The 25,825-nt window shown below is 47.9% G+C and overlaps 1 protein-coding gene across 9 annotated transcripts in view; it reads left to right on the top strand.

Moving 5' to 3' along the window:
- Positions 1 to 25,012, top strand: part of ncor2 (nuclear receptor corepressor 2) — an 83,933-nt gene extending 58,921 nt beyond the window's left edge. Inside the window, exons 18-47 of one of the 9 annotated variants that reach the window (XM_041936329.1) lie at positions 1,057 to 1,199; positions 1,352 to 1,487; positions 2,497 to 2,926; positions 3,914 to 4,034; positions 4,556 to 4,829; positions 5,642 to 5,689; positions 5,939 to 6,103; positions 6,278 to 6,408; positions 6,528 to 6,627; positions 6,767 to 6,877; positions 7,682 to 7,785; positions 10,484 to 10,634; positions 10,846 to 10,995; positions 11,135 to 11,227; positions 11,494 to 11,711; positions 11,809 to 12,154; positions 12,374 to 12,577; positions 13,236 to 13,487; positions 14,331 to 14,483; positions 14,578 to 14,886; positions 14,998 to 15,181; positions 15,319 to 15,701; positions 17,937 to 18,067; positions 18,163 to 18,338; positions 18,457 to 18,591; positions 19,969 to 20,111; positions 20,232 to 20,285; positions 20,635 to 20,838; positions 21,892 to 22,071; positions 22,181 to 25,012. In XM_041936329.1, coding sequence (XP_041792263.1) covers positions 1,057 to 1,199; positions 1,352 to 1,487; positions 2,497 to 2,926; positions 3,914 to 4,034; positions 4,556 to 4,829; positions 5,642 to 5,689; positions 5,939 to 6,103; positions 6,278 to 6,408; positions 6,528 to 6,627; positions 6,767 to 6,877; positions 7,682 to 7,785; positions 10,484 to 10,634; positions 10,846 to 10,995; positions 11,135 to 11,227; positions 11,494 to 11,711; positions 11,809 to 12,154; positions 12,374 to 12,577; positions 13,236 to 13,487; positions 14,331 to 14,483; positions 14,578 to 14,886; positions 14,998 to 15,181; positions 15,319 to 15,701; positions 17,937 to 18,067; positions 18,163 to 18,338; positions 18,457 to 18,591; positions 19,969 to 20,111; positions 20,232 to 20,285; positions 20,635 to 20,838; positions 21,892 to 22,071; positions 22,181 to 22,377 — 5,426 coding nt within the window. In that variant the 3' untranslated portion in view covers positions 22,378 to 25,012. Of the gene's footprint in view, positions 1 to 1,056; positions 1,200 to 1,327; positions 1,488 to 2,496; positions 2,927 to 3,913; positions 4,035 to 4,555; positions 4,830 to 5,641; positions 5,690 to 5,938; positions 6,104 to 6,277; positions 6,409 to 6,527; positions 6,628 to 6,766; positions 6,878 to 7,681; positions 7,786 to 10,483; positions 10,635 to 10,845; positions 10,996 to 11,134; positions 11,228 to 11,493; positions 11,712 to 11,808; positions 12,155 to 12,373; positions 12,578 to 13,235; positions 13,488 to 14,330; positions 14,484 to 14,577; positions 14,887 to 14,997; positions 15,182 to 15,318; positions 15,702 to 17,936; positions 18,068 to 18,162; positions 18,339 to 18,456; positions 18,592 to 19,968; positions 20,112 to 20,231; positions 20,286 to 20,634; positions 20,839 to 21,891; positions 22,072 to 22,180 lie in introns of all 9 variants that reach the window. The other 8 variants (XM_041936333.1, XM_041936328.1, XM_041936326.1 and 5 more) reach the window with 8 other exon arrangements.
- Positions 25,013 to 25,825: the final 813 nt, after the last annotated feature.

Below are 25,825 nucleotides of genomic sequence, written 5' to 3'. Positions count from 1 at the left end.
GAATTGACGGGGCTGTAAACAGCTGTCCTTTCCTCTCCTTTGGCTCGGACTTCTGCTTGTTGTCCTACTGCCTCCATTAAGTGATGAGATGCAGAGACCTCTGAACCCATGTCCAAGGTTATCCCAGGAGGTGTTGGCTCTCTGCCTGTTAATAACACCAACCCCCCCCGCAACCCTTTGAGAGACTGTCCTGTTGCCAGGACCTGTCAGGCTGGCACAGGAAACAAGTGGGTGGTGTAAGCTAAGCCTCTTACAACACACACTGTTAATGAGCTGCCTTTAGCTAACAGCAGACTCTGGAGGGTGGGGGGACACTGGAGCGAATTCTACGCTGTCTTCCTCACTCACTTCCACTTACCGACTGACTGCTCACTACATCTCTTCTTTTAGCGCACATAGCTGTGTGTGTGCGTGCATGCGTGTGTGTATGTGTGTCATGGCAGGTTGATCCATCACAGCTCTGGCGCAGCGGGTGCCTGTAGACTCTTGTGTAAGGCACAATCATGTGGTTGACTGGGTAAAGGACCAGGCTTTCTTGGAAATGGGTCACATCAAAGTCAGTGAGGATATGACACAGAGTGACCCCAGTGGAGACAGTTAGTGATGTCATTGGTGTGACGGACGGTTCGGCCACCACTCCTCTCTCTGTATCTCCCTCTCTGTCTCTGCTTAGGAAGCGTATGGCATCGGGCCATGCTGCTGCAGGGAGAGTGGGACTGTGTCTATGTTGCATTGTGAACTAAACTCCCAGGCTGTGCTACAGTTTTGGCAGCTGTATAGAGAGACAGATGTTTATAGCTATTGATTTACAATTGAGAGACTTCCATTTTGTGCACTAATGGAGATTGTGGTTGAAGATATTGTTCATAGTTTATAAACCAAAATAACCGTTAAATGTACAATCTTTACAACACCTGCACTTTGCACAGTGTACATCTTTTTTTTTTTAAACAGCTGCATAAAGAATATCATTTGATGTCATGCAAGGCCACATGTCGGCCCGTCTTAGTTCCCCTCCAGTTCTAATCCCTCTGCCTGTCTGTCTGTTCATTCCAGGCCTTCTCCAGTATGGTAGGAATTGGTCCGCCATCGCCAAGATGGTGGGATCAAAAACTGTGTCACAGTGCAAGAACTTCTACTTCAACTACAAGAAGAGGCAGAAACTGGATGAGATTCTGCAGCAGCATAAAATGAAATCGGTAAAGACTGGGAAAGTTTGGGAGCCGTATTTGCTCCACGTGATGCTGATTAAGGCATCCGTGCTGTGTGTGCGTGACCAAGCTGCTATAACACGGTGTCTCGTTTTCCCTGGGCTGTTTTTATTTAGTGTGTGTCTGTTTCGACCCAGGAGAAGGAGCGAAAGGCCCGTCGTAGGGGCAAAACTGTTCAGAATGAGGAGACCAGTGCCCCGTATGCAGCGGAGGAGGAGGAAATGGAGGGTTCAGGAGCCAGCGGCAATGAAGAGGAGGCCCCTGAAGATGGAGAAGGTACACCAGTCAAATGATAATTACCATCTATGTCACCTGCGTTTATCAATTGAGGAGTTCACCTTTTTGAGCGGAATGAAATAGGAGGCTGTTTTATTACAGCGTGCAGTGTTTTTATAGTGTTTTTGCAGTTGTAAAGGGGTTTTGAAATATTTCAGCATTCGATGATGTAAATTATTAAATCCTGCTTGTTGCTGTGGATCAGTTTTTTGTTGAACGTGTAAAGCAAAGCAGAATGGTTACAGCACTTCTCCCCTGCCATGCAGCGCTGCAGGGACATCGGTTAAACGGAAACTGTCGTCATTTAATTATTTAATTTTTGTCATTAGCCTTTATTGAAGTAAAGAAGAAATACATGAACGCAACTGGTGATTCCAAACTTTACGCTTTTGCAATTTAAGGCAGTACACATCTGCCACAAATTCTATCTTTACAAAGCTGAAGATGGCCAGTTTTTGTTATTTTGGTAAATGTGTAAAGGAGCAAGTTCAACACCACTGCAAAGCACAACCTCATTAAAACACATGAAGTTGAATTAATACCTCTAAACTGAACATCATTATCTCAGTAAAGGTAGAAACAGCAGCTGAGCTGTTGTGTATGATTGCATCAGATTGTACATGTGAAGCTAATAAGGTGGCTGCTGAGTGTATATGATGTAATAGTGTCATGAAACTCTGAGCAGCTCCCCGTTAGTTTGAAGAATTATGTTCTGACATGAGAAACATTAAAGTGTGCTGAAAGTCCTGCTGTAGTTTGTTGATAGAAGCGTACTGTGTGGACTGTACTTCCACCATCGAGTGCAGAGGCCCCGGGGGATTTTGTCCATCATCCCAATTGGTTTTGTGTTCCTCCTTATTGTACAGTGAAACCTGATTAGGCAGAAGACTGGCACTGTAAAGAATCTGGTTTAGCAGAAAGAGACGGAGAAAAAGGACAAGGAGAAACATGATTTGCAGTAGAAGCCCAGTCTTGTCTTTTGATCTGTGTTTTCCTTTTGTCCTGCCAGGTGGAGCCAACAACAGCTCTGACACGGAGAGCCTGCCCTCGCCACATTCATCAGAGGATAGCAAGGCTAAGGAGGAAGGCTCAAGCAGGTCAAAGGCCAGCTCCAACAGCGGGGACAAGGAGGCGTCCGGGTCCGACGTGGGCCAGGCAGGGGACGAGAAACCTCCCGTCAAGGAAGATGCAGACTCTGCCATCAAGCAGGAGATAAAGACTGAGACAGGGGAGCCCAGCAAGGAGCAGCTGCAGCCGACAGCACCCAGCGATGCCACAGATAAAAAACCTCCTACAGCAGAGATGGAGGAAGTCAAAAGCTCCACCAAGAGCTCCAAGAAGGACCACGGGGCCAAAACCGGCTCCCATGGGGACAGCGACTCTAGTGCCACCTGCAGTGCTGACGAAGTGGAGGAGACAGACAACACAGATAAGAGCAGGTAAGAACTCTTAGCAAGAGTGAAAGTAGAAATTAGTTGTTCTTCCTAAATTAATTTAGATTAAAAAAAATGTTTTACTACATCCGCCATGTTTTGTTTTGTTGATGACATCATTGGGCCTGCATGAGATTATCGGTGTCAGAGGGCCTCTGGTGTTTGAGCTGTGGTTTACTAGGTGTCCTACTTCTCTGGTCTACCACAGCAGACATCAAAAAAATACAGCAGCGAGGGTTTTGAAGTGTTATTCGTTGCCTAGCTACACTGTACAGCAGCGAAGCCATATTTGGCAAGCCACTTATGTGTACACCACAGGCTGCTCTTTTCTGTCAACCAGAGGTTTTATTTGTACTTTGTATGAATGAGAATATATATTTACTGTGTGTGTGCACATATATAATATTATATATAGCATATGTATTTATATATGTATATATATATAATGCATAGTATATGTCTGTGAATGAGGCCACGAGAAATGGGTGTCAAAGTGCGTGGGAGGAGTGATTAGTCGTGTTTGCACGGTATTTGTTCAATTTTTTCCATGACAGCAGACTACATGTACTGGCAGAGCCAAGGGAAACGCTGCCCTCTCTGCCAAAGCAAACAAAGGGAGAGTGTGTGTGTGTGTCTGTGTGTCGTTGTGCATCAAAGTGTGTGTCTGTCTGTGATTCAGAGTGTGCTTTCGACAGATGTGCGAGACGTAGATATGGATTTTAACTTTTCATCTCCACAGTCACACACACACGCACAGATCCCATGCATTCCTGCTGCTCCCCATCACAAACACTTTGTTTAGGGAGTGCGGATTCGTGTTTGTGTCGGCTTTGTGGAGTGTGTAGGCAGGCACGTGGGTTGGAAACACTCCTTAAGGTCTTTCTTTTTGTTGAGATTTTTTAAGATTTGCGCCAGATGAAATAACGCAGCGCTCGGGCAAAGCCGATGAGAGAAGGCACTAACTTATTCCTGTCTGTGTTCGTGTGCCTGCAGAATGACCTCTCCTCGGCCAAGCCTACTGAACTACACTCACGATGGGGTCATATCCTCCCCCCTGCAGAAGCCCATGGACCTGAAACAGCTCAAACAGAGGGCTGCTGCTATACCACCTATTGTGAGTTACCAGTTAAACCAGATGGGTCTCATTGTGTGTATGTTTCATGTTGAAGAACACCTTGAAAAGCGTCTTTTACCCAGGTAGTGTTTTGCAACAGAAAACTGATTTGCCCAGCTTGCACACACACGCACACGCACACACACACACACACGCACACACACACACACACACACACACACACACACACACACACTGTCTTCCATTGCAGTGGTATCAATGCTACCCGTCTCTTTGCTTACAGAGATAACAGTATAGCAGGTGAAATTGTTAAGTCATATTTGTATAAGATAAGCTGGCCAGATGGAGGGTGATGGGGTAGATTGCTTTGTGGAGAAGAAATTAGATCCTAGGCATTAGGGAAACTTTAGCTTACCAAGAAATAAGAGATGCTTATTTGCTATCATGTTTATCAGATACTGTATGTGGCTAACCATATGTCACACACCCGGTAGGAGTGGGCTTGTGTTATGTGTGCGATGATTATAACCTTTTTCTTTTCCCTCTCATCCTGTGTCTAGATGCCAGAAGCCTCCATGCAGGGCAGTCAGCGGAGTGGGGGTGGCAAGGCAGTGCTGCCCCCCCACGCCCTGGCACTGTACCAGCAGCAGATCACCATGGCTCACGGGGAGTCCTCTCAAGAGGTCAAACAGCAACAGCAACAGCAGCAGCAGCTTTCAGGCCAGCCGGGCAAACAGCAGCCTTACAACCCGCAGGCAGAGAGAGACAGGGAGGCTCTTCATAGCAGCAGCCCTCGTGTTCGCCCACGCAGCCCCTCCACCAGCGACAAGGATGGTACGCGCACCTCCATCATGACAGAAATCTACCTTATGTTGCATATCGAGTCAAGCAGCTGATCTGTGAAGTCACCAGTCACATCAATACTTCACCTGTAGTAACTTTGCTTCATATTCATCTCCATGTGTGTCTTTTTCCTTTGCCATCATTTTCTAGTGTCCTGCAGGGTGTTTGTATGTTTATTGTGTATTTAAATGTGTAGGATATGTGGATTCAGGTTAGCACTGCAAATGAGGAATAATGAAATGAAAATGGAGGTTAATGAAAGTGCTGCACATTATGCAGTTTTAGTCGCATTTGATCCAGTTTTACTTAGTTGGTCCTTGCTACATGCTCTAACCTTGAGTCTGTGTTCTCTAGTGCTTAGGGTATTCAAGTGTTTCTGGGACACTCGTGGAGAGGGAACTGATAAATGATCCGGTATTGCTATTGACCCAGAAGGGAATATAGTCTAGTTCACTGCACTTACTGTGAGCTTGTGGAATGTGAATCTCTGAGAGCACAGTGTAAGACTTGTAGCAACAGTCCAGACAAAGACAGGTCTTTTATAACCAACTGGGCACAGCAGCTGAGAACTGTAAAGGACGCAACCGCTTTCTCACTTTTTCATGAATTTTTAGAAAAGAAAAAGGCTTAAAAAGCTCTCTGTGCAGCGCCTGACACAGAGGCAGGTGTAGACATACTGTGTTCACAAGCTGCACGGTAGCTGCTGTTTGCTGGCATTTATCTGTTGGCGAATACAGAAGTGTAGCTGGTGCATGTTTTTGTGTGAGGATGCAATGATCTGTGGTGTGTTTGTGTCCCTTCAGAGCTGGAAAGCAGCGAGAGGTGGTTACAGACCCTCCTGCAGGGATTAAGTAGGTTCACCCCTTACCACACCATTCCCTGTTTTAATGACACCTTAAACACAATGCAGGCCATCCTCTCCTCTGCAGGATTTTACTGTGTGTACTTTAAAATAAATATTAGCCGTGGCTTGTTGTGGCGTCAGGGGTTCTGTGTGCTAGTGGACGACAGTGATGACAATGTGAGCGGCGGCTGAAGGCAGATTCTTGGATCAGTGCTGGGCTTTGCTCTTGACGCCGTTCGTGTTCGTGTCGTTGCAGAAAAGTCGCGGGCGTTCTCGCCGCATAGCGAAGCCAAGAAACAGGCGATGGGCCCCGATGACCTGAGGACCTCCAACTTAGGTCGGCCAGTTCTCTCCCCCTACCCCATGTCCCAGCGAGACATGGCCAAGATATCTCACGACCAGCACCTGCTCCACTTCAACTGTGAGTCCTCTTCTCTGCTCTGCCCTATCTTTATATCCTAACGAGCCTCAGCTGTAATATGCATTTGATTACAGGAACAAAATCTCTACTTGTTGATGCTGAAATGCGTCTGGAAACCATCTGCCAAAAATCAAACAGTCAAATCTCAATCTCATTATCTCTCCTGCCCTCCAGCGTTCCAGCAAGCAGGCCACCCCTCGCTCACTAGTCTGCCACCGGACAGTGGTCGAATGGCAGCGGTGAGGCCCCTCACAGAGCCCCCGCCACTCATTTCCTCCACCAAGCCAGGAGGCTCCATCACGCAGGTATAGCAGCCCGCACAAAAAGACTGAGTTAAGATATGGATAAAAAACATTAAAGCTAAAAAAAAGCTTTTTACACACGAGCAGCGATTGTACGTCAACATCATGACTCGTTTCTTCAGGGCACCCCAGTGCAGTTACACAGCCCAGCTCATGTGTTGGACCACGGGAAGATGCCCCCCACACAGATGGGGATGTCTTGGATGGATCAGAGGAAAGCGGGTGAGTAAACTTGTCTGCAGGGACCGGCTCCAGTTTTCTCCACTTCTACTTTGCCCATCACAACATCTGATCATCTGCTGTATCACAGACGTGTGTCTCTCATCGCTGTCTCTCTGTTCACCTCTTACTGTCTGCACAGCAGGTCCTTTCCCTGTGGTCAAACAGGAGCAGCTGTCCCCTCGCAGCTCGTCCTCTCAAGCTGACAACCTGTCGAGCCAGGGGACGCCTCACGATAGCGCTGCTGGGCGTGGTGAGTGGCTCCCCTTTCCTCCTTTTAATTTCCATGTACAGTAAACTGCTATTGGTGCTTTGCATCTGTATTTTTTCCTTGTCCCCTGTGTAGCGGGTGAAGAATGATTTCCTGCTTTTTCCAAGTCGTGTTGCGTCACATAATTATTTCAAACCCACTTCATTTTTGCCATCAATCAAGGTGCCACACACACTTGAATAACAAAGTCAAATCATGGATTTTTCCACATGTTGTTGTTCAGCACTGTCACGCTGAAAAGATTTACCCCCTCAGCAGCATGACAGTGACCTGAGGCCCACAGCACGGACCACACAGGAGGACTTCAGGACACATCTCTGAATGTAGTTGAGTGGCCGAGGCTAGACTTAAATCTCAACTGAGAATCGGTGGGGAGTTGAGTTCACTGAAGCTCATCTAATCTGACAGCTTGAGAGGATGTGGGAAATGGGAAAAACTGTCCACATCCATGTGTGCAAAGCTGCTCGACGCAAACTCAAGAAGATTCAAAGCTGTAATTACTGCCAGTGGTGCCTCAACACGCCATGCTTCCACCCTCACATCAGTAGATACAGCGTTTAGACTGAAATTACAATTATAAATAAGACTGTAAATACATTTACAGAGAGCAAACAGTGATCCAAACAACCTGAAACATTTGCTTTGGCTGCAGCTGTTCTGTTCTCACAAGCTTTTCGTCGTCCTTGAAGAACTTTTGCAAACCTTGACTTTGAAGAGGTTGTTTATATATTATCTCATATACTCCACTCTCACTGCTAATGCTGCTTTTTCTGGCTATCTTTACAGCTTCTATTCCAGCTGTTCAGGGGGGAAGTATCACTAAGGGCATCCCAGGGACCAGAATGCATCCAGATTCCTCAATCTCCTACCGAGGGGGCTCCATTACTCAGGTGAGCTCAGACCACAGAGGTGCTGTGAGTGTTGGTCCTTCTTGAGGCTGCTATGCAGGAGTTATCGATGCCCCAGTCAAGTCTTCTCCTCAGCAACAGACATGTGTAACAAAGCTGCACAGAGCACAGTTGAGCTGAAGTAGACCCACAATGAAATTAGTGAATTTAATCAAATTTTCTCATATTGAGAGCTAAATAACTTGATATCTCAACGTTTTAATGCAGAATCTAAAGTAGTTGTTGATGATGGAACTGGTGCAGTCCACAGATAATGCCACACTGCTGTGTTTTTACTCTGACGGGGGCAGAATTTGTGCACTTTGTTTATCGCCATGCTGGGTGCGGCAATCCTGATGTAAGTGCGTTATGAATATTCTGCTGACAGTGTTCAAATTTGAGTAGCGCATTACAACAGACAACTGGCTCACACTGCTCTTCCCCTTTATTTGGAGAACCTCTGAATCACCTCTGAAATTCATTTAAATAAGTCGGTATTGAAATGATGTGCAGGGAATGAGCCGTTATTCTGGTTTAGGAGAGACTTGTTATTAGAAATAAGACGATATGTGGCCCAGTGTTGCCCCTCAGATCACTGCAGGAGCAGCGCACTCAGGTTAATGTAATTTGCTTTGTCCAGAGACAGATGGCTATAAATGCTGAACTAAAATTGACATAGTGTTAAACTGCGTGCAGGTTCCTGATCGTAGCAGATTTTATGGCCATTACACAACGACCCACACTCGCCCACTTTTTCTGATGGTTAACACCATCTCTGCCCACACTGAGGCTGTCATTTGGCCCCCGCCCGTATCGTTTAAAGCCACTGCTGTCAAACTAGCCGCCTTCGTGTTAGCAGGGTTTCATGGTGAAAGAGAGAGCTGCAGAGCTGCTGAGACGTCATGAGGCAAGCCAAGTGCTGCGGCTGCTAGATTTCCCTGCTGCTGTGACATAACCACAGCTCTGAGTGGCCCTGTCGCCCTGGCAACAGGTACACACTGTACCGCGTCTGTTCCGTCTTTTATTTATCTGTTTACTCTAGGCTCTGGCCCAGTCATTGATATGCCCACTGTAATATCACATCCAACTGGGATGCGAGAGAAAACAAGTACTGAGGGGGAAGTTATCCACCATAATAGATGAGTAAGAAAAAGGTGAAAGCCATAAAGAATAATCAGTGCTGTTATGTTGGGGCAGCTGCTTTGTTTGTTTTGTTTTTGTCTTGCAGCTAGATGGATTGATGGATGTGTGAATGTGTGATGAATGAGTAAATATAACCCCACTCACACACACACACACACAGCCCTGCTAGTCCGGCCCCCAACCTTTAGCAATGTCTTCCTGGAAAAGCTGCAATCAACACGCAAGAAATGTGATCTGAGGCACAACTGTGTCTCCCCCTCAAACGTCCACCCCCACTCTCAAGCAGTGCAGGAATATTACTCACACTCTGTGTACGAGTGATGTGACTCAAGGCTCTAACAAAGCTGCCTGTTGTCATCAAGTGTTGTTGCACCTCCACAACAACACTTGGTGATTGTTTTTAATTTATTTGGATGCTCGTCATCTGTCACCATTGTAACAAACACTCTCTGGGGCGCAAACAATTCAAGAGACAGAATACACATTCTGTATGTGAGCATTACAATCAAGTCAACAGCTGCTGCTCCAATTACATCCAATTCAACAATCCTGAAAAGAGAAACAGGGACTATTCACAGTCACTCACACTATCTGTACCATAATCCAATCAGGATTGTTTTTGACCTGCAGTCTGACTCGTTAACGACCTTTCTGCAACCAAAGGTCTGGACGCTGCGTAAAACATAAATAAAACCAGAATCAGTCATTTCAAATCAAACTGTGTTTCCTGACATCAGTTTTCTGCAGTGTTCCTGAGTCCAGGTATTAATCTCTTTATCCAATCATGTGTTCACAAAGTGGTGAGACAAAGTCGCTCCATCCTCGCCGTGAACCACTGAGCCTTTCAATCATGATACTCTCACCTGTTACCGATCAACCCGTTAACCTGTGGAATGATCCAAACAGGTGTTTTTGAAGCGTTCCACATCTTTCCCAGTCTTTAGTCTCTCCTGCCACAACGTGTTTGAAACGTGTTGCTGCATCAGATTCAGAATAAGCAGATATTTACAAAAACCAATGAAGCTGATGGAGTCAGAATATGTCGGAAAGGATTATGCAGTTATCACGTTCTGTTTTATTTGTGTTTTACACAGTGTCCCAATGTTTTTTGTAATCAGGGATTCAAGCTGATTTCTAAACTAGTTTTATTAGAATCTTAATGGATCATAATGCACACTGTTGGCTATTTAAAGGCTTTTTAGGCTTTTTAGCAGAAGTGACTTCACATTTTAGAGGTGTGAATTTCACAATATTCATCCAACAGTGTAATTACCTGAACTTGTGCGTGGGCATTGCTATTGGTAGCCGTTAGCCTGTGTGGTTAGCTAGCAAGGAGGAACCGGTTGGGAGTGCTGCATCGTCTGGTGCTGCCTGAGAAGTGAGATTTTATTTTATTTTATTTTTATTTTTTTTGGAAGGCTTTTTTGAGGCAGACTCTTGTCCATCATTGCTACAATCTGTCATATAAAAGTCATGACCAGACCTTTCCTGAAGATCATCTGCTGCCGCACAGTGAGATGATAAAGCGCAGGTCTCATGCCCCCTCTCTTCAACACAGGGGACGCCGGCTGATGTGCTGTATAAGGGAACCATAACCCGTCTGATCACAGAGGACAGCGCCAGCCGAGCCGAGAGGGAGCGGGACGAGGCGCTTTCTAAAGGCCACGTGGTCTACGAGGGCATCAGCGGGCACATTCTCACATATGACCGTGAGTTCATCAGCTCTTTACTTTCATTCTGACTAAACTCTGGCACAAACCCAACAAATGCAAAAATTTCCATTGAGTTAAACTTGCAAGTTCTGTAAAGCACATGGAGTCATTTAAGTAAGTCATTAGATCTCCTGGACTGTTCTTAAACAAAGGGGTAACTTTTACTAAAGTACAGTAACATCTTTCCTGTGTCTTCTGTCATTCGTAGGCTCGACTTCTCAGACCCCTAAAGATGAGGGCCGAGGCCCCGGGCAGCCCGGGGACATTCTAGGCCTGAAGCGTCCTTATGACGTTATGGAGGGAGGCATCTCTAGAGGGCTGCCTATGAGGGATTCACTGTCTGCCGCCAACTGTGAAGGTAAGAGGCGACCCCACTTAACCCTGTCTCACTGTCACAAGGGACTGCTGGATATAATCCTGTTTGACCCTTCTTTAATCACATTCAGCTCTCATTATTGATTAAATCATTCTTCGCTCCCCCTCTGCCTCTACCTCAGGTCTGATTGGCCGAGCCATGCCTCATGATCGGGACAGTCCACATCACACGCCCTACAAGGATGCTCATCACATCCGTGGTTCCATCTCTCAAGGTAGGATGATGTGATTTTATGTTCTTTTCCAAGATGTATTCATTATAAACCCATTCTCATCTGCTGGGAGACAGGCTGACAGGGGCGGTGAAGTGCTGGTGGTTGTAAACGCTGCAGATCAGAGTGACACAGTCGCACTGAGAAAAGTCTTAAAGATGTTTCCGCAGATTAAATCTTTGAACTGAATGTAAATGTCTCTGCTCTCTAGATGACTCTGTGTAATCTGGTGGAAGTCAAACAAGATTGACCCGTCTTTGTGATTTCAGGTATACCTCGTCACCTGGACCCTCAGGATGGCTACCTGAGGAGGGAGGCTAAGCAGATGAAGAGGGAGGGCTCCCCGCCACGCGGGCCCGGTTCACTTTCTGACCCCATGAAGGGCAGAGAGGGCATGGTGCCCACGGTGAAGGAGGCCGGGCGCTCCATCCACCTCATTCCCAGGGAGGAGCTCAGACAGCCTGGCAAGGAGGGCATCATAGCACAGGTATTCCCTCGCTAACAACACCTGCAGATGCTCGCCGACCATTAATGCTTGGCCCTCTCTGCACGAACTGATTCACTCCTGTTGTGCTTCTTTTCAGGGAACACCCATGAAGCAGGAGGCGGCCGGTTCAGGGAAACGTCACGATGTCCGCTCCATCATAGCCAGTTCACCGCGCTCCTACCACAGTGCGCCCTCCCACCTGGAGATGCGTGCAGAGAGGGGCCGCTATGAAGAGGCACCAAAAGGGAGGCCCAGCGCTGTGGTGAGCACGGCTAGCCCTATTGCCCGCTCCTCTCCCCTCACACTGGGGTCAGAGCAGGGGAGCAAGGCCCATCATAGTCCAGTGGGCTACGAGGACAAAGGCGCCTTAAGGACCCCGTACCCTGGTCCCTCGCATCGTGGCTCCCCTCTGTCCAGGGAGGCAAGCCAAAGGCAGCATGACGGTGGGTATAACTCACACAGTCCAGACGTGTTGTGTTTGTGTGGCTCTGAAAAAATGCTTGATTCTTGCTTATAGCCTCGCTGTAATACATCGTTACAGGAACTGTAGCCACTGCTGTTGTCCACCCCCACTCTCAAGCCCTGAATAACAAGCTGAAATGTCTTAGAACAAGATACTTCACCCTTCATTCAGTTCCTTTGTTTCCTTCTTGACTCTCCAGGTTCCAGTAAGAATCCGCCCCAGGAGCGTAAAGCCACACCAACCCCCAGGGAAATGAGTGCTACCAAATCACCTCTCCCAGGTGTTGCAGATCAGCAGACCTACGAGCGTCTGCTGCAGGGTCTCGGAGCTGCAGATGTGTACCGTCAAATCCCTTTAGCCTTTGATCCTGCAGCGCTGCCCCGTGGCATCCCCATTGACCCAGGTACAGCCACAGTCAGACTGGACTGACACAGACAGTCCTCTGAAACTGTTTTTGTGAGATTTTCTTGAAGGCCTGCACACCCTCTCAGGTGTTTTCAGTTAGTCTGACCTCAGCTAAATGGAGGTTGGAGGGCGTTTTGGGAGTTATGTGAGGTCACCAACATTAATCTCTTGATGATAATCATGAAGGCCTGCTGTATGTTGTCGAATCAAAAACAATGCAGCCTCGCCGATCATTGAGACCTTTGTGTTGGTGCAGTGACAGCGTACAAAGAAACAAAACACAGAGTAGTCTGGCAACAATTGTCTGCATTGAAGAACTGCATTGAGCAATTCAAGATGCACGAAAGAGCACAGACAGGGTGGACTACCAGTGATTATCCCTGGACTACCTGGTTTGTGTTTCATCCTCACACCTGTAGCCGAAACACTGCGACTGTAACGTAGCCTTTTGCAGTGTTTTGCTGGGGGGTCTGTCAGTCTGAACAGAGCCTGACAGGCGAAACCAGACTGTAGAGGGACACAGTCTGTACCCGTCCTCACAGTCCTGAGAAGACATCTAGTCAAAAAACTACTTGAAAACATCTGTTGGCCTGTAATCATTTTGTTATTTAGTCCAACATGAATGAGGCATGTCCTTTCCTTCTCTTCTTACGCAGCAGCCTACTACTTGCCTCGCCATCTGGCCCCCAACCCTGCATACCCTCACCCCTACCCCTACCTCATTCGTGGCTTTCCCGACACCGCGGCCCTGGAGAACCGCCAGACGCTGCTCAATGACTACATCACCTCCCAGCAGATGCACCAGTGGCCCGCAGCTGCCGCCATGGCCGCCCAGCGCTCGGACCTGCTGAGGGGCCTGACTCCGCGAGACCAGCCCCTTCCTCTGCCGTACTCCGCAGCCCCCCGCGGTAAGGCAGACGTCACCACGCTCACATTTGTCACGTCGGCTTTCTGAGATGTTTGGCAAACTGTTTTTTTTTTTTCAGCAGAACAGCTGTAAACTTTGCCAGCAGCTCAGACTGTACCTACAGACGGAGCTTGCTGAGAGCAGCGGGCTCAGCGCTGCCTGGATTTCATTCAATAATAGAATCACCTGTAAGCTGAAACACGAACGAGTGCAGCACTGCTCACGGCCTGCTTAACCTCGCGCCGCGACTCAAGTGGCTGACTCGTTCACAGGGATTTCTGTGTGAAAATGTTTAGATGGATTCAGCTTCAGATGTAATGAATATGAATTTTTCTGTCGCTGTCGTTTTTTTTTTTTTTGTTACTTTGATCAGAAAGGTTGAAATTCAACTCGCCGAAAGGTTTTCAACATAAAGTAGCAACTTCAACAAACCACAAGTGCAGGTATTAACAGGAGCACGTCGTGCATCGTTCATGAGCGACTTTGTCTCGAGACGAAAGCAGAATCAGATCCGATGGGAGTCTCTCATTTTAGTGCTTTGTAATCATTTTCATCTTTTTTCCAGGTGGTGAAGATTTGCCTCGTCATCGCTGCATTATTCTGTTTTTCTTGGTTTTATTAGCATTTATTTCAAAGATACAAACCAGGTTTTTCCCCTCTATCATTACCACATTACTGTTGCATCTCTAACGACAAACAGCAGTTTGCTGTTGGAGTTAAATGATACCTGCTGACGTGGAGCAGTATGAGAATGTCCTTTGTTTACCTGTCATCCTGCAGACCAGGACACATGTGGACCAGCTGTTAGGGTTTTCTTTACTCTTCTCTTCTCTCTGTCCCCCAGGAATCATCGATCTTTCTCAGGTGCCACACTTACCTGTCCTGGTCCCTCCCTCTGCAGGGGCAGCCGGCTCCCCAATGGATCGCATCACCTACATCCCCGGGGGAAGCGCCACCTTCCCTGGCAGGCCTTACACCACCTCCCCTATCTCACCTGGTACAATTCAGTCCACACCAGGAAACTCACCTTCAGATAAAGTGTGTTGCACTCATACTGTTTTTACACTGATTCTTTTTTTGTGTCTGCACAGTCGGGTCGTCGCACATGAACAAGATGCAGGGCGCACCTTCATCTTCAGAGCGCGAGCGAGAAAGAGACCGCGAACGTGACCGAGAGCGGGAGAGGGACCGGGAGCGAGACCGAGACCGGGAGCGAGAGAGAGACCGGGAGCGGGAGAGAGACCGGGAGCGGGAGAGAGAGAGGGAGCGGGACCGGGAGCGTGAGCGGGACCGGGAGCGAGACAGGGACCGGGACCGGGACAGAGAGAGAGACCGAGAGCGCGACCGAGAGAAGGGCGGCTCTGTTGGAAATGTGGAGCACGCCCCCATCTGGCGACCAGGTGCGGAGCAGTTTCTCATTTTTATCTGCACGTTAAAAGTCAGTGGCGGCACAAACGTAGCTTGAGGGAAAACGCTGGTTTGAAATGACATGAATGTTTCGCGCCTCTCAGGGACAGAGCACAGCCTGGCCAGCAGCAGCAGTGGCGTGAGACCTTCGTCCCAGCCGTACAGCCACCAGCACTCCCCCGTGTCCCCTCGCACCCAGGAGACCGTGCAGCAGAGGCCGAGCGTCCTGCACAACACCGGCGGCAAGAGCCTTTCTGTCAGCGAACACTCCAGCTCATCTGTGTTTCGGTAAGCTGCATTTTAGTTCTGCTTTTACGAGGACAACCCCCGGGACTTTTTCCAGAGCTAATTTCTCATAAGTGTTCACAGCGAGGAGAACATTTTGATCGTCTTGTGTACTGAATGTGTTTTTCTTGGCCTGCCAGGTCCATGACCTCAGGGCCGGCACGCTACCAAGGTTACCCAGGCCACCTCCAAAGGACAGGTGTTCCCCCCGAGGCCTATCCGCCTGCCGTGGACTCGAGTGTGGCCAAAGAGCAGAGTCGCGATGGAGGCAAAAACAGGGGAGGTCTACCCAAGCATGTGCAGGACCAACACGGGCCCTCCAGTAAATCTGACCCCAAGCTGTCCAGCCCCAGCCCTGGAGGAATGTACCCAGGTTCCTACCCCTCGGCTTCAGGCCGGCCGCAACACCTGCTGCCTCTCCAGTCGGAGAACCCTCCTGGTCGTGGAGAAAGCGGTACACCTAGTAGGGAAAAGACTCAAAACAAACCGATGTCCATTCAGGAACAAGAGCTCCGAGCACTCGGTAAGACCACCATGACTGCGGCCAACTTCATAAACGCGATTATTATGCGTCAAATTTCTTGTGAAACGGGGATGCCAGAGACGGGCTCGCTTGTTGCCAGCGGCGCCACTGATGGTAAGACGCTCTGGATCCCAGGGTCCCCCTCATCACCCAGACCCTCCCCCGTCAGTCTGTGGCCTATTGCACGCTGTGGTGGTTGGCATTATCAAATCAGCCCAATTCATTTACATTTTTATTTTCATTCAATGCTATAATTTTTTGCTTTTTTTCCAGTTTTATTATTAGTTTTTCTTAATAGACTTAAAGACCACCAAGGGTGCCCTCTGGAAAACCAAACCTCTAGCCCGTCCACATTGGACCTGACTGGCTCAGATTGAATGAGAAGAGGCAGTTTAAAACCTCGATCGAGCTTTGATAAAACATCAACGGCTAAATATTTTCCACGAAGAAGATCCTAGGTGTCCTTTAAGGTGTCATTTTCCGGTAGCTAAAGCTGGTGGGGCGTTAAGGCCGAACCTCCTTTGCTGCTTATTTTCATTTTCTTTTCGTAGAGGATGTGACTTGAATTTAACATGCGGCAACCCCTCCTCCCTCCCGTTCGGCTGCTCACTTTAAACGGAATATTTCACCACACGCAAGAGGGCATGACGAGAATATCTTAGACACTTGAAAAGGCATTTCACTGCAGGAGGCTTGTATATCCCATGTTAAATGAGACTGCCCGTAATTCAAACACTTTGACGTTATAAATGCAGCGGCTCTGCTCGACTGCTGCAGGTCTAGTAGATGCTCCCGGACCTATTTGAAACACATTGTAAACACTACTGTGGTCGTGACCACATGTAGCCCAGATGAGTAGAGGGGAATAGAGAATGGGTGTGACGGCCCCTTCCATCAAACGTCACTGAAAGTCTTACCAGCCGCCAGTCTGACTCCCTGGAGTCCCGGAGAGCGCCGGTGTTGCACAGAAGGAGGGTGGGAAAGAGGAGGGATGTGGAAAAGACACCTGGGGGGGAGGGGGGTACTGCAGCTTCTGCCCCCCAAATTTCTGCATGTTCCTATTTATGGCTCACTGTAATTTATGCTGATTTTTTTTCTTTATTTGTTTTTCACACATGGCAAACGCTCAACACATCCCTCTCAATCAAGCCTCTGGGAGTTTGTCCGTCATCTGGAATGTGATTTTGTTCCGTTGTTTTCTGCTTGTCGAGAGATGTGTCACGTCTTTAGACGTTTTACAAGCCTGCGGGGCAAGTGACAACTGCATGCTGAGTTCAGATGAGTGTTAAAAACAACCTCCTGTACGAAGAGAAGTCAACGGGAAGCGTGATTCTCAAAAGAGACGAGACCGCCAGGCAGGCTTCTTAATAAGACCTCGTCACCTTGCCGTTGGCACGCTGGTACCACAGAGAGAAGCGATTGTAAGCTGTTGTTGAAATGAACCCAGAGTTTCTGCCGTGGTTGCTAGCTAACAACAGAAACCACAGCATCCTGTCCCTCTGGGGGACGCGTCCTCTCTGGGAGGCCATACAGTCAATCCTGCCCCCTGCGTTCAGCTTACATCATCCTCTGCTGAGATAAATACTGTAGTGCAACTGTTGTGTAAGAAAACACAAAACACACAAGGGAAAATCGTCTTATATGCCCCCACAATGCTTCAGCAGTAAATTCACATATTAATGGATAACCAGGAGTCACTTCCCCTCTGTGTGTTCAAGGCATAGTCTTCCTGTCTCTGAAGCAGTACCTTCATGGTTTTATATGTTCAGTACAGAAAAATGGTTGAGTGCATCAGTTTTAAAATGAAGTTGTGCGACTTCTTCATTTATGAGTCACTGATGCACAACCAGTCAATTTTAGCAACATTTCTGGTCAGCGCTATGCTTGCTAGGTCTGTATGCAAACAGTACGTTAAATATAAATTAGAGATATGAAGCAGTGTGTCACACACTGTCATATAGTATGTTTGTAGGAGAGCTTCTCCTTTGAGCTTTCATGTGCAGATGTTACATGAAATGTTTAAATTTCACATCCACCATGAGTTCTGATGGACTGACAGACATTTCTGAGTTACGCATGTTTCCATTAGTACATTTTAGAGGTCTTGAATTGTGCCACCGTGTGCTTAAAAGCAAAGCTAACTTGTACCTGTGTGTGGATGTAATTTTTGCCTGTGTGTGTGTGTGCGTGTGCATGGGTGTACATGTGTGTCTGTTCTTTGGATTTGACTCTCAGTTCAACAGAAGATGGAGCCACACGGTCTGTACCGGCCCCCATCTGAGGAGAGACTGTCTCCAGGCCAGCAGCCCACGTCCCCCTGTGTTAAAGGCAGCCAGAGGGTGGTCACCCTGGCGCAGCACATCAGTGTAAGTTCACTCAGCCACCGCTTTACAAATGGAAAGACCAGCTTCCTGAGTGCTTGAGCAGAGGAGATATTTCTGATGTGTCTCTGCATGAACAGGAGGTGATCACTAAAGACTACACCAGGCAGAGCCAGCAGCAGCAGAGCTACCACGGCTCTCCTGTCCTGGACCTGACCCGTCCACCCAGTGCCTCCCAGCCCCCACCCACCTCACAGGAGTCTGCCCAAGGACCCCGATATCTAGAGGGCCTCGGTGGAGAACGCAACAGAGACCGGTAGGAATCACCATGGAAGGACAGACGTGTCTGTGACGTGTGTGGATGGACAGTTGACCGTATAAATCCTCCCCCTTTGCTGTAATTTGTGCTGTAAATGTGTCTGTACTGTCCGCAGGTCTCCCCCTCAGCCCAAGACATCACCTGTCAGTGTTTCAAATGACGGCATTGAACCAGTATCTCCCGCCGGAGCCAACTCTGAGCCTGAAGTCCAGGGAGGGGCCTCCTACCCCAACGAGCAGGGAGAGCAAGGGTAACGTCTCCCAGTGCTGCAGATACACCCCCCGTGTGCTGTTTCTGTTCAGTTTCTGATGGATGCAGCCTGTGTGATGTGTAAGATTAGCGGGGCTGCATCTAACGATCTTTCCCCACACTTCAGTGTTTGATGATGCAAAGCAGCCAAACAACAAGCCAGCAATCATACAGACGTACACGACAGCTTCACCTTCAGACGGCATCACGCTCAGGCCATAAATGGTTGAGACATCTACTCTAAGTTACATGGAGCTGACAGGTTTTCAGGGGGGGGTGGTGTTCCCATCTCTATGGCTCCGTGCAGGCGTTATGTTTTCAGGTGGTCCAGAGGTCCGTCCCATCATCGAGGGAATTTCTTCAAACGTGGCTCAAACGCCTGCTTGGACTTGAGGGTGAACTGATTAGATGTTGGTGGTCGACTCCAGAAATCAGACGTTCATTATGGCAAAAGTCCACAGAAATGTCTCAGAGGATAAAATGTTAAAGTGAGGACATTTTATGTGCAAAAGGTCAAAGGTCATCTTCTCTGCGACATCATAATGTTGTTATTGAACATCATGACTCAGGAACAGAAGGCAGACTGTCACCACGTCGTCCATCACAGCGTCCATATCTGAAGCACCTTAGTCACCGCGAGCTGATTGGTCTTCGCTACAGATATTATATGAGTGCAACTGCGAGGAGGTAACTTTAGTTTAAACTCAGGACTAACAGGTGGAACCCTGTTATTGGCTAAACCCCCCCGTGGAAAGCTTCTGCCGGGATGGTAAAAGAAGATTTGAGCATGAAATGTTGGTGTCTGAGCCGCCCAGGTGTGGTTTAATTGGATTGAGAGCTGCGTCTACATTCAGTCATATAATACTTTATACTATTTATTTTGTTTTTCTTTCAGTTTTCATGCATACTGTCCCCCTGAGTTGCACCGTCTGAGTTTTTTTTTGGGGGGTCCTCGTTTGTGTTTTTGTGGACTGAACCTCTCGGCACCGCTGAAGGGAGAAATTTAGTTCTATCTGTGTTTTTGGATCAGAGTTTTGACCCAGATGGTCACTGAAAGAATTAAATTGCAAATTTAAACGGCTCCAAACAGACGATTTTATCTGCTGTCTCAATCTGAGGGTGTCGTCGTTCACCCTGAGAGACAGAGTGAGGGGCTCAAATACCCGCCAGGAGCATCTGATGCCTCCTTGTTGAGGAACATTTTAAGCAGAGATGTTGATAATTACTTGGAAATGCTGCTTAGACGTACTGGTTAGAGTTTAAATATATACACAAGAGCTGCAGAGCCCTCAAAAAAGGTATTTACATGTCAACATTTGGCTTCTAATCCTTCCTTGTTTTGGGCGTGTTTAACCCGGCTCTCCTGTCCCGGCTGCAGAATGGGCTCCCGCTCTCCACCCAACGCCTCCCAGCCCCCGGCTTTCTTCAGCAAGCTGACGGAGAACACGTCAGCCATCGTGAAGTCGAAGAAACAGGAGATGATCAAGAAGATGACCGTGGTGGGAAATGAGGGCGATTTCAGTAAGTCTGACCTCAGCGCAGCAATGACGGCGCCGTTCAAATTGTTTCCAGAAGAAAACCTTTGTGTTGCATTCAATGACGAGAGTGAACTTTAACAAGAAACCCCGTTCCCGCTTTCAGATGCGGGTCAGCCGGGAACGGAGATCTTCAACATGCCGGCGTCCACGACTGCAGGTAAAACCTCATCAGTTATTACACTGATTTAAAGTGACAACGCAGCCTTTCAGGACGCGTCCTGACTGTTCTGTTGGCAAACGTCCTGCTGGACTCGTGTGAAGAGGAACATTTAGATTTAAGTATACTGCTCTCCGAAGCCCCGGCACATGATTAATGAAGTTGTAGAGCATCGCTTCCTGGAAAAACTGTGCTTTTTACTAACAAAGTACTCTTTACACATGGAATCAGCACATTTTCAGGGTTAATGTGTATAAATGCATGTTTTTCTCCCCTCTGTTGGCCTCTCTGTTGGTACTGTCTGCTGCTGTGGTTCATGATACTGATGCAACACTGTTTCCTGTCACAGGACCCGTGAGTGTCCGCTGCCACCCGACTCCAGAGACGCCGGGGAACTCAATCGGCCTGGAGGCCATTATACGAAAAGCCTTAATGGGCAAATACGACGACCAGTCTGAGGACCGCTCTGCCTCCTGTGCTGCTAACCCGATGGGCTCCAGCATGTCCGCCTTGACCGTAGCCGACGGACGAGCCGAGGACTTCTTCTCACAAGGTGCGATCTATGAACAGATGCTTTACAATCTTTTTTTTGTGATGCTGCATGAACAACAAATGTGTGTTGAAATCACAGAGATGAGCAGAAACCTTGTCCAGGGATCATAGTCTCCATCCTGTGCTGCCTCACTACAATAAGATCAGTCCTTGGTGCACAGACTTCAGTTCAGCCATCAAGGACACGTCGTGGTGACACCATAGAAATAAACCACTGTTAGGATGATCTTGATGATGTGACCCAGAACTTTGTCAGTCGAAACAGATTTAATACGAAGATTTGACACGAGTCTCACGTTTTACCTGTGAGACTCACATTCGAACGCCTTTCTTCACGCGTGATGTGAAAGCGTGCGTCCTGCTCGTAGTTCAGTCAGAAAATCCTCGTCGGCACCGTCGGCCGAAGAGGTGAGATTAAGATTTGATGTCCACAGATTGTGAAGCTCCCAGCATGCCTTGCTGTCGCTCCTGTGACGTGTTAACCAGCTGCTCCACCTCAGCTTTGAGCTTCTCATCAGTTAAGCACCAGCACAGAAAGTCTGCCGGCTGATAGAAGAATATATTTAGAGTCCCTGCACGAGCCCGAGATATGACATGGTTTCATAAATGAAGTTTCCAGATTTTATTTGTATTTTCAACATACATGAAAATAACCACCAGTTCACCCCCCTCAAATGTGACCTGTGGGTGTCGGGGACTGAAGAACACCACTGAGTTTTCATTAGAACACAATCATGACACACAAAGGCCAAACTGCCCCCTCAGGTCCCTCATGACCTGTTTCTGACGAGCGACGTAGCCTCTGAGAGTCTGAGGATAAAACGGCGTCTGCGATCAGAGCGAGGAAACACCGCCAGCTGTTCAGAGCGGCGCCACGCAGCGGCCTCGCAAACACAAATCACTGATTACTGAATGAATATCTGCTGGTTTTTATCTGCTGGTTCAGTCTGGTGGGGGTTTCTGTGATGGTGCAGCAGCTCTGAACAGAGCTGGTGGTGTTTTGCTCACGATGGAGTCACTCTAGAGGTTTAAGCTCCGCCTCCTCCGTTCACAGGTGGAGGGAAGTCCTCAAAGAGCGGAGGGCGCTCTAATGGGCGGAAGGCCAAATCTCCAGGACCGGGCCTGTCGGGGGGCGAGAGACCGTCCTCGGTGTCCTCGGTCCACTCTGAGGGAGACTGCAACAGACGAACTCCTCTCACCAACCGTGTGTGGGAGGACCGGCCTTCGTCCACAGGTGTGAAACTCCTCTGAGACGCTTGCTGATTCACCTGAAACAGGAGAAAATATCTGAAACATCTTAAAAAAAATCTAAAAAAAAAAAAAACTGTTCTGTTTCTCTGCAGGTTCCACTCCAACCCCCTTCCCATGCAACCCGCTGATAATGCGTTTCCCCAGCGGGACAGTGTCCGCTCCCTCCCCCTCCTCCGGTCAGCCGGGGGCCCAGGGCCCGGGGATGGGACCTGGACAGGGCCGGTCCTGGGAGGAGGAGCCCAAACCTCTGCTCATGTCTCAGTACGAGACGCTGTCTGACAGCGAGTGACCCGAAGTTCAGCCGCACCACAGGGGGCGCTAACAGTCAACCGACGCACACACACACACACACACACCTGCTAACACACCTGCTCCATTCCACTCTGCACCTCCTCCCTCCATCAGTGTCCTCCTCTCACACACCGGAGACACCAAGCAGGACAAGCCGGACACTGCTGCTGTGCGTGCGTGTGTGTGTGTGTGTGTGTGTGTGTGTGATGCAGTCACTCCAGGACTACTCTAAAGGACAAATCACTTCTTCTTTTTTTTTTCTTTTTTTTTTTAAACTTTACTACTTCTCCTCACTGGCCTTATCAACAGACACATTGACCTGCACCTGGACTTTCGGCCGCTCTACCGACAGATTTGGACTGCAGATCTGACCCCAGAGCAGCGGAGGACCCAGTCACGTCGCTTCACGGAGAACTCCGGGTGCAGGCGGCCCGTGCACTGCTACCACTACAAGAAGACGTGCGAGGGGGCGGGAGGAGAGTCGACATCCTGTTTTTCTTGTTTTGGTTCTTTCTTTCGCTCCTTTGAATCCAGTCCAGTCCTGTGTTTGGAACGTGAGCTGAGACCTTTAGTACATTTTGATGGTGAACTTTTGATGGTGTCATTTGTTGTCTATTATCTGCAATGATGTATCTTTTGGGGGGCGGGGGGCAGAGATTGTTATGTGGGAGGGTCATATCATTGGTTTACAGGGTAAACACGCTGTTCATTGCTGATGTCATATATTAGGGAGGGTCCTGAGGAACGGCGACGGCCTGTTGACGTCAGGCCCCCGCGCGGGGGAGATGATTTGCCAGACGGATGGCACTGAAACAAGTGACACTTTCTCACTGTTTTTATATTAACCATGTCTGTGTTTGTTGAAGCAGTTTTTGGATATTAAGCACTTAGTTGTCGATCTGTTCACGATGGCATTTTTTAGAATCTGTGTTTCCTGGGGCGGGTGAGAAGCGGACTCTAGAGCAGCATAGAAACCCCACCGCGGAGGAACCCTTCAGCGCCGACCCGTTTAATTTTGGTCTCGCCACCGACGTTCTTCATCGCTCCCGCACTCAAAGCGACAATCACATTTTAGTGAACGACGACTTCGCTGCTTCGAGCAGGTGCGGACCGACCTTAAAGCTGCTTAACGGCAAACTCCTCAGCATCACTTGGGGTTTGTTCGCATTGAAGAGGTGACAAAAAGCCATCTTTCTACGACCCTCGGTCCGCGGCGGCGGCGGCTTCAGCCGGCTGCTGGAATCCCGGCCAGGAGCTGTTGTGACGGTCTGACCTCTGACCTTTCGTTGCCCGGAGGAGGAGCCGCGACCCAGCTCCTCGTCCAGGCAGATTTTGTACAGTTATGAGATATTCCTAGTGTTAAGTGCCATTTATTTTACATATACAGTACAGAAGTTACCAAGTGACGCACAATTTTTCTTTTCGCCCCCGACAGGGTTTATTCTGTCCACGCAGGGAAATCCAACAACAAAAAGCAAATGAAACGTCCTCTTAACGATCTTGTGTGCATTTTTTTTCTTTTCTTCCAAATCCATCACAGCCTTAGCTTTTAACTGTTCGACTCATTGGATTTATGTTCAGAATGACAGGACAGCTGAACTGGGCCCGCGTCAGACCTTCTCTCAGCCTCGACACCGACGACATACTTCAAGTGTACTTCATCGCCCCCCCCCTCTCCGTGTTTGCGCCGGCTAGAGGAGGTCGAGGGGAAGGCGTGGAAAGCACTCTGGTAGTTTTACGTAACATCAGTAGACATGTGCTCACATTTTACTGCAGTATTTCAAAGGTCGCCCTCTCCGTAAACGATGATCTGTCTCCAGCTCGTGACTTTGTGCAGCCTGGGATGAGTCGTGTCCTCTGACTCGATGGGAGCGGCGCTCGTTTCGTCGCTTAGAAAGACGAAGTTCATTTTGTCACGGTGGATTCTCACAACACAGACACGACTGTTATAGGACTACCTCCTCTTCCTCCTTGAATCACACCTGCAGAAAGCTCGGCCATGTTTAATCTGATTTGTTTTCTATCAAGGCTGACAGAGGGTTTGTAATTTCATCGGCGAGGCGCGAATGCAGCCGGGCTTCATACATCTGTCTCTCTGCGTGTTTCATATATCCGCTGATGAAACTGAAGAATGTGACGGTAAACAGACTAAGCCATATCCAGCTGTTCCCTAAACTGATGACAGACTAACGTGTTGTTTTTAAAAGTATAATGAAATGAATTTTAACATGCATCTATTTTGTTCTTACAGATTGTTTTGATTTCAGTCATGTCACAAATCAAAAATAGTCGTTCAAAACGTGAAAAGAAAGTCGATCGCTGATGTGTTCACTGTCCAAGCGGCGGGTGGGGGGATTGACATAAACAGTACATTGTTAGACCATTTTGTGCATAATGATTTTTTTTTATTATAACCCACTGTATAATAGCAAGGATTGTATATAAAACTGAAGAGATGTAAATATTTATGTGGCTTGCTTCAAGGTTGGTATTCTGAAAAAAAATAAAAAAAATAAAAATATTCACATGGTTAAATTCTACATGCCCACCAGCAAGCTTTGTGGATAGCAGTGTAAAGATGAAAAACAAAAAAGACACTGCCTTAATGTTTAAATAAAAAGCTTATTGCCATTCATGGTCTCAGAGTCCTGTTTGTTCTGCTTGTTCTCATTTTGAACTGCAGGTGAAATACCACCAGGGGGCAGCACGAGCACATTTTAACAATTACATCAATGTGTTTGACAGAATTCTGGAGGAGAAACTTCATCATGTAATAAGTTTGCATAAGATGATAAAATACAGGTGTGACTCACGTTAATGCTGCTGCTGATAATGATGAAGAAGAGCAGAGCTCTCTGCAGTGCTCTTCATCTGCTCTTCAGTGATCTGTTCCATCCTCGGCTCACAGGAAGGTCAGGCTGCATGTCTGCAATGATCCCGTCATTACATAACATCCATGAGCTCCGCAAGGTGGACTGTGTTATGAAATTAAGACTGGAATTAGTTTTCCTTTCTCATTTTACAACAATGGTCTTATATAAGTGTAACATACAGCTTCCAGCCCAGGGAAGGATTTCATTTTCTGACCTCCTGCGGCGTCTTTGTGCGACTGAATGAGCTCAGTGGAGCCAAAGTTTCTGCTCTCATGTAAACTGAATTTACAGATCAGGTATTTCAGTTGTGTCACAGCAGTTTGTCGCATTAAGTTTGTAGTAAAAGCATCCCTGATGACATCACATGCAGCTTTTTTCTATTGTGTTGACTTCTCCAATAATAATAATAATAATTTATGTGAGATGGCGCCCCATGAGTGGCAGCTTGTTGCAGCAGCTCCGACCTTCCACTGTGACACATACATACATTTATCTACAGTGCAATAGATCAAACACTGAACTCAACTTACCCAAACCAACCATGTGCAAATGTTTTCAATCCTTGCACAACTT

Source organism: Chelmon rostratus, chromosome 5 (assembly GCF_017976325.1).
Source record: "Chelmon rostratus isolate fCheRos1 chromosome 5, fCheRos1.pri, whole genome shotgun sequence".
NCBI lineage: Eukaryota > Metazoa > Chordata > Actinopteri > Chaetodontiformes > Chaetodontidae > Chelmon > Chelmon rostratus.
The sequence above is the reverse complement of the archived record's forward strand: the minus strand, read 5'-3'. Positions and strand labels throughout refer to the sequence as shown.